At 41.9% G+C, this 7,713-nt stretch overlaps 1 protein-coding gene across 1 annotated transcript; it reads left to right on the forward strand.

The window, feature by feature from the left end:
• Window positions 1–863: 863 nt before the first annotated feature.
• LOC148501451 (uncharacterized) lies at window positions 864–7,384 on the forward strand. The gene is made up of 4 exons (XM_088450401.1): window positions 864–1,024; window positions 2,636–2,824; window positions 7,054–7,154; window positions 7,256–7,384. Exons 1-4 carry the CDS (start codon window positions 952–954, stop codon window positions 7,265–7,267), a joined length of 375 nt encoding a protein of 124 aa, XP_088306527.1. The 5' UTR covers window positions 864–951; the 3' UTR covers window positions 7,268–7,384.
• The last annotated feature ends 329 nt before the right edge of the window (window positions 7,385–7,713 follow it).

The raw sequence follows: 7,713 nt of genomic DNA on the forward strand, positions 1-7,713 counted from the left end.
CAGTCAGGATGCCGGTGGTTACAATACCGACAGCGGCATCCCGACCTTCAGAATCCCAACACACTGTGGAGGTAAGTGTTAGGTTTAGGGTCGAGGGTTAGGGTTAGGCTGCAGGATGGGAGAGTTAGTGTTAGGCTACAGAAAGGGTAGGTTAGGGTTAGGGTAAGGGTTATAATACTTACAGAAATCTGTTGGCATTCTGACTGTCGGGATTCTGTACCCAACCCAGCCAGGTTTATTTTACAATCCATAAACCAATGCCATAAGTTATTAAAGCACCAACTTGCAGTACCTAAATCAATCTCACACAGGATTTCTAAATTACAATACGGTCTAACTTATTCCAAAAAATCATTACACCTTCTTTTGTATTTATTTTTCATATACAGAATATTCTAAAGTGTATTTATATATAGAAAATGTAATGCATTTTCAACACTGTCCCTAAACTAAGTGATAACTGTTTTGGATATAGGAAATCTGTGCGTTTACTTGGACAAGATCATTACTAAGTTGTTTTAAATATTTTATTCTGTAACAAATGCTTTGAAAGAACAATATGAATATTCCAGGTTTAAGTAGACAATAGGCCACTGAATCAAATTACTTAATTCATCACATGTCGTATCATATGGCTTTACAATATACAATAATGTACAATGGTGAATTTATTTTCTTTCATTAATATCATGTTTGCTTCTATTTTAAGACTTGCTTTAATTCAAAAACATCATGGAAAAATATAAAAACTTTTGTTTTCTTGACTTGTCCTTTATAGTACTTTTGTTTTCTTGACTTGTCCTTTATAGTACTTTTGTTTGGCTTGTTTTGTGCGTGGGCATGTAACAGTATATATATTGTATGACTGCCACCACATAGTCATCATCCCAGCACACTGACAGCAGCTTCCTTCTTGTACTGATCTCAGGAGTTCTATTACTTGAGTCCAGAATGCTCAGAGCTCTGATTTTGTCTGCACTGTTGACTGTGGCTCTATGTCATGACAGCAGCAGTGAAAGCCATGGTAAGACAGACTCTTCATTCTAAGCATTATTCATTGTTGTCAGTGGTTATAACTATATTAGTTTCATGTAGAAATGTACACTAAAATACTTTATCTTTGGAAATGTGGTTACACTACAGCTGGAACCATGCTATATAGACATATATTGGGTTCACTGTATAAAGTATGAGCTGTACATTATGTAGAATATATCAGACAGATGTGTATGCATACACCTAGCCTCTATACGCCATACGATGTGAGAGGCCCAGCGCAACTGTGTTGCTGCGAGAGGCATAGTGTACTGTCTTATTCTTTAAATTTTGACCCTTATTCACATCGCAGAAGCAGCGAAAAGATGCTCATGGTGTACCAGACAGGGGCAGAACTATGGGAGACAATGGAGGCGCCTGCCGCCGGGCTCCAGCCCTGAAGGGGCACCTCCTCCATTATCCACAAAATATTCAACCCACTTAGGGCTGTAATTATATACCCGCAGTGTACCGCTACGGGCGCCCAATACATGGCACCCCTTCCCGACACCTGAGAAGCCACTATACACTAGTGGAGAGCTCCATGTCAGACCATCAGCTGCTGTCTTTGTCTATCTATAACCTGTCTGCATGCGAATTGCTACATTACAGTGTCAGCGGCTGTGATGGGGAGGGCACCAAATTCTAACTTGCCTCCGGGCATCTGGGATGAACTTACGCCACTGGTACCAGAGATTCTGGGCTGCGACTTTAACCGCACATGAATTAGTTTTAAACATGTACAAAGTTGCAGATGAAGCACAACATAACTTGGCGTGAGAAAGAGCTGCAATCGCTGCATCATAGCTCTTCGTATAAGGACTCAGAATCATCCGCACACAGATGTACAAATGTCGCACATCAATTTGATCAGTGTAATATAGCAAAGTAGTTTTGCTGCTTCCAATTGTCTTATTTGTGCAAATAACATGCACATTTCGAGAAAAAAGACAGTCAGCTTAGTCAGGGCCCCCGGGACCTGTCGTGCCGAGAGTAACGGTTCGGTGATACTGCAGTCACACTGTAAGAGGACACATCTGTAGTGGGATCCACTATATTTATGCAATATTTTATGGTAGAACTACAGTAGGTTAATGCATTATTTTTCTCTTTGGACTCATTGCATGTTCCCGTGTTGCGCAGTAAGATAGCAAAGTACTGTAGAATACATTTATACTTAATAAATAAGTGATAATAACTACAGTACAGTATGTCTAAAATATGTGGCAGGTATACTATAGGTGTTGAAATAAATAAAGAGAAAGATTGCAGATTGATTTCAACACATATTATCCGTGAACCTGTCACCCATATACCCAGTAGAGGCAGACATCTCTTGGGTGAAACCAATGCGCAGGAATAAGAATGCAGTGTATCAAATCATTTGTGCCCCATGTCTCAGTCATGACACTAGCCACTATTCATTTCATAGGCTTAATATTCTCTCAGCCCACAAAATAACTCCTTCTGCTGCGTGTGAGAGGATTAGTCGCCCCGTCCCATCACCAGTTCTCAGATCGGGGGGAGGTCTCAGGTTAATTAGGTCATTGTGAATCTATGTTACCAAAGTTTTATGTCATTTGTATATTTGTTTTCCCAGAGAATCTGGCAGAGAAGCGAGGCCACTGCCCAAAGGCCTCCAGTAACTCTTCAGCCTCAGCTTGTAACACACTGTGCCCTAATGGAACTAACTGCACAACTGTAAACTGCAAATCTGACACCAACTGCACAGGAGTTCAGAAGTGCTGTCACACCAACTGCGGACTAATGTGTTTGGATCCAGAATACAGTGAGTATTTCTAAGCTATAACATCTTTTATACTGCACAATAAATCAGTATCAGGTTTTTCATGTGCACTAACTGTAACCAACACATTGCAGATAATTTCAACAAAGTACTGCCCATAGTTTTTCTATAATGCGTTATTGCATTACTAAAGCTGATCAAATCTATAATAAAGGTTGCTAACACTAAGGGGTAAATCTACTAGAATTGAGTTTGGGAGAGTTTGCAATATCTGGAAAGTTTGGGCATTTTTTTCCACTAGCAAATTTACTTATGTTAAACTCGGGAGAGAGATTTCCTTTGCTATGGGAAAATATTGGAGAGTTAGCAAATTCTCTTCAATTCACCATCGGCTAAACCCGAGAACCTTTTCACTAATGAAGATAGGATTCGGGAATTTACCAAGAAGAGAGTTTCTAAACTCTCATGAGATGGGACAACTCTCCTGTAAAAATTCGGGAAATAAATTCACCTGCCTGTGATCTGCGAGTTTGGCAGAAACATACATAGATCAGTGTGATCCATGTATGTTCCTGCCTGTAATTAGAAAAAAAGGGTTCATTTTTTTAAAAACATTACGTGGGGTCCCCACCCAAAAGCCTAACCAGCACCAGACTTGTCAGCCTGTCCTGGTACCTAAAATTACAGGGAACAAAATGAGTAGGGTTCCACCGTAGTTTAGGTACCAGCACCAGGCTGCACGTGAAACCCATGTGGAACCTGCCAATGAGGGCCACTACATGTAAAGCGGCTGCTAATTGGCTCGCAGCCCGAGAGAAATTACAGCAGACTTTGGTCATGTGTAATTTTGCGACGTGTAAGTACATGCAACAGCATATACGCCCTGGTTCGGGTAAGTCGTTTTATTATTTTAACAAGACCCTGGATGTTACAGAGAACAGCGACAGGATCTAGGTGAGTATAGACTCTTTTTTTAAGCTCCTGCCGTGGATTCTACTTGGAGAAGGGGACAGAAACATCAGGAAGCAGGCAAGTATGTGTGAATGGCAGAGCAGTAATTTTGGTGCCCTATGCCAGAGAGAGCATTGGCACCCCCCATTTTTAAATAGGTACATAAGATTATGCACCTGAAAAAGGACCATGGCTTCATGGGGAAGGGTCAGGGAAGAGACAGGGTACTCATGGGGCAGCCGGGAGATGCTGGGGATAAAAGAAGAGGAAGCTACAAGTAAGAATGATAATAAACAGGAAAATTGACAGGCCCATGGCACAGGCAGCACTACCCTAGTTACGGCCCCGGTGAATGGGTAGGTTTTATGGAATAAAGTTTCACTAAGCACGGTGTGTGTTGTCTTTATTTAACTATTTATTTTACAGTGGGGGTACGGGTGCTGGCCGCCTGCTTGAACTTGTAGTTCCACAAGTGCCAAAGGGCAGGCATGCTGGCACCTGTAGTCCCACTGTAATATACAATAGTTTACTTATATTTATCACTTTATTACCCCCGTACCCACAGACCAGGGGTGCGGGGAAGAGCCCCGGGCTTCAGGCCAAGCCTGGGTTTTTTTTTTGAGGGGGTGGACCTACTTGAGGGGGTCCCCACTCTCCCTGAGATCCCCAGATGGCCTGAGTGACTTGGGGTGAGAATGCTTTAGGCCTGGAGACCCGGTAATAGGGTCTCCGGGCTGTGGCATTATACCCCAGTCGTTTTTGGTCCATTGCTGGTTATAATTATAGGGGGACCCCTATGCCTTTTTCCCCCCATATAATTAAAACCAGGACTGGCCCTGCAGCCTGTGTTGGTTTCTAAATTACCGTGGAACTCTACTCATTTTGTTCCCTGTAATTTTAGGAACCAGGACTGGCTGGCAAGTCCAGAGCTGAATAAGCTTTGGGGGGGGGGGGACCCTATGTAATTTTTTTTTTAACATTTAACCCGTTTTTTATCAGCCTAGAACATAAGCAGCCTTCACATATCTCACTGTTGTGCATAGAGAAGACACTGCACTCTCAGGTTAGTAAATATCCTGCAATATGTGCAACTCGGAGGAGATATCACGTTCTGCTTCACCATCGGCCATCTCACTCTCAGCTAAACTCACTTCTTGGTAAATTTGAGAGTTTCAGCAGCCTCATATCACCCGAGTTTTGGCAAAGCTAATCGAGTTAAAAAAAAGCAAACTCTCCCTAACTCGATTCTTAGTAAATATACCCCTAAGACTGAATAATTTTAGTGCTAATATTGATAAACTACATGATGTATTATTGGAACTGAAATCTTTATTTTACCATTTTACTAAACAGTTTCCTATCATAACACAGCTGCTAATAACTCACATACAAACAAGTAAAAGTTCCCATACCTTCATATGTTTGACATTATCTATACTTCTAATAAAGTTATAATGGTTGTTTCTGTACAAATAATTTTTTTGGAGAAATGTACTCCTTGGGGGTATGTATTATCTAAATGTGACAATAGGGAGAGGAGCAATAAGAGAAAAACCAGATCCCTGCACCCTGCGTGTGCAGGGTGCAGGCTCCTGAAAGCCAAAACTGACTAGATGTATATAAATATAATTTTTTGGGGACAAATATATTTGTAGGGACTGTTTATGAACTATGGAGACTAACATTTTTTTATTGGAATTTGCACAGGCTCCTCAATATATATCCCAAAATCTATTTAGTATCTTTGGCAGGAAAAGTCAAATATATATAAAGCACTAAACAAGCAGCTTATCTTGACTCATGAAGTTGCAGTATACATGTCAATCCAGTAGATGGAGCACCAAGACAAATACTACATATTAAATATACATCACAAAATTAGATGCCACTACTGTCTTTGTAAAATTAGTTCCGCTAAGCAATAACAGACATCCATGCGAGTGAAGCTGTGGGCAAACGCTAATGTTTAAATATGACTAAAAATGTGTTTAAATGTTACTAGCAATATTGTATTTTAGTATCAGTGTTCTTATAAACACATTTGATATGAGACTGGTAACTAGAGGTCTTACTCCATTGATCCCAATGAGTTTAATTCATAATTGCTCACCTTTGGAGGGGGCAGCTTGGTTGGCAGTGCAGGGGTGTGTATCGTAGCCAAGTGTGTGGCACAGTAGACATGATGATGCAATCATGTAATTGTTGCTCCGCCTCCCGCTATACAATGTCATAATTATTGGCATTGTGAAGTGAAGGGTGAGACACAATGATGCGATTCAGCACAAATCACATCATTGGCTGGCCAGACTGCCCACCTCACTGGGGAAGTGGGCGGCTGCAGATGGCCACAGGGGAACTTGGACACTTAAGATTGTGGAGCGTCCTAGCTGATTCGGGAGAGTAGGCAAGTATGGTTTCAGTTCAGTTAAATGCATGGAGCAGACATCAAATAGTAAACTGCATCACTGCTGCAAAATACCCAAATGCGGGTTGGATTGAGGTCTTTGGAACCAGTAAGACCCATTGTCAGACATGTCTAGTGAAGGCGGGTGCCAACATTCATAACATTGTCGTTCATCATATCGACACTGATAAAACATCTACATGATTAGAATGTTGACAAAACTTTCCTGTTGGTCTAGTGGTGACTTACCTGTTAATGGGTCTGGTGGCTCCAGCGATGTCTTCCGAGGCCAGAGGCGATGTCCTGATGGCTTCTGGAGAATCCTGTTGCATTTTTGGCAGTATTGCTAACTGTAACACTCCCCCTAATGTCTAACCCTAACCCTACCCCAGTGCCTAACTCTAACCTCCCCTCCTGTTGCCTAACCCTAGCCTTACGCTGATGCAGTCTAACCCTAACCTTATGCTGACACAGCCTAACCCTTACCTTATGCTGACACAGCCTAACCCTAACCTTACACTGACACAGCTTAACCCTAACCTTACACTGACGCAGCCTAACCCTAACCTTACACTGATGCAACCTAACCCTAACCTTAAACAGCCTAACCCTAAGTCTCTGGTTCCTGCAGAATGTCTACATTTCACATGTCAACATTGTGAACATGTCGACACTCTGTAGATGCCAACAAGTTTAATGTCAACATCATAACAGTCAACATTGTGTTGTCGACATAATGAATGTTGACATTGTAAATTTTTATGTTATGACTTCATCCCGGATAAGCCACTTAAAGGGATCTTAAGTTAGCACAATTACAGCTTTTATATCAGGAACTACTATATAATCTTTATCTTCCTAACACCAAGAACATATACTGTATATTCATTCACTTCTTTAACTCTGTTAATGAAAGAGACAGTCTGTGATGAGGACAATGACTGTGCAGGAACCCTGGTCTGCTGTAAGAAGAGCTGTGTCACAGTGTGCGTGCCCAAGAAAAAAGAAAAGGGATCGGTATGTCTATCTCCATTTACCACTTCTCTCTTGTACTTATTTTACTTTCCATCTGATCAGACCTCTGTCTAAACACTGTGTCCTTCTTCTCTGCTCACTAGAAACGCAAATAGGATGAGCGATGGGTCAAGGAGGACAGCCCAGTTTTACAGGAGATGCAGCAAATTCTGCTCATAGGATGGATTATAACTACAAAACTGATGGAAAACTAATAAAATCTTGCAGCAATACCAGTGTGTGTGCTTTGTGTTCTGTGTATCACTATTAGCTGTACTTGTTGTAACATTGACATTTCTACAACCAGGGCCAGACTTACCAGTAGGCAACCTAGGCGCCCACCTAGGGCCCGGAGCATCCCAAGGGGCCCGTGGTTAGGCCCCCTGAAATTCGGCCCTGGAAAGAACTTCTGTGCTGCATGACCTATTTCTACAGCTAGCATCAGCTGGGGAGAGAGGAGTCGAGACACACATACTGGCTGCTGGCAGTGTAGCATGCTCTATTGTAGCATAGGGCAGCTGTAGCAGCATGTTCGGGGCCTTGGGCTTTCCACACAAAGCTA

Source organism: Taudactylus pleione, unplaced genomic scaffold (genome assembly GCF_031769625.1).
Source record: "Taudactylus pleione unplaced genomic scaffold, aTauple2 ptg000518l, whole genome shotgun sequence".
Lineage (NCBI taxonomy): Eukaryota > Metazoa > Chordata > Amphibia > Anura > Myobatrachidae > Taudactylus > Taudactylus pleione.

Excerpts from the sequence above, each read along its gene's own strand:
- LOC148501451 (XM_088450401.1), top strand. The coding sequence starts at position 952 with ATGCTCAGAGCTCTGATTTTGTCTGCACTGTTGACTGTGGCTCTATGT. Across the intron at positions 1,025-2,635 it reads CAGCAGCAGTGAAAGCCATG|AGAATCTGGCAGAGAAGCGA; the intron begins GTAAGACAGACT and ends TTGTTTTCCCAG. Across the intron at positions 2,825-7,053 it reads GTGTTTGGATCCAGAATACA|AGACAGTCTGTGATGAGGAC; the intron begins GTGAGTATTTCT and ends TGTTAATGAAAG.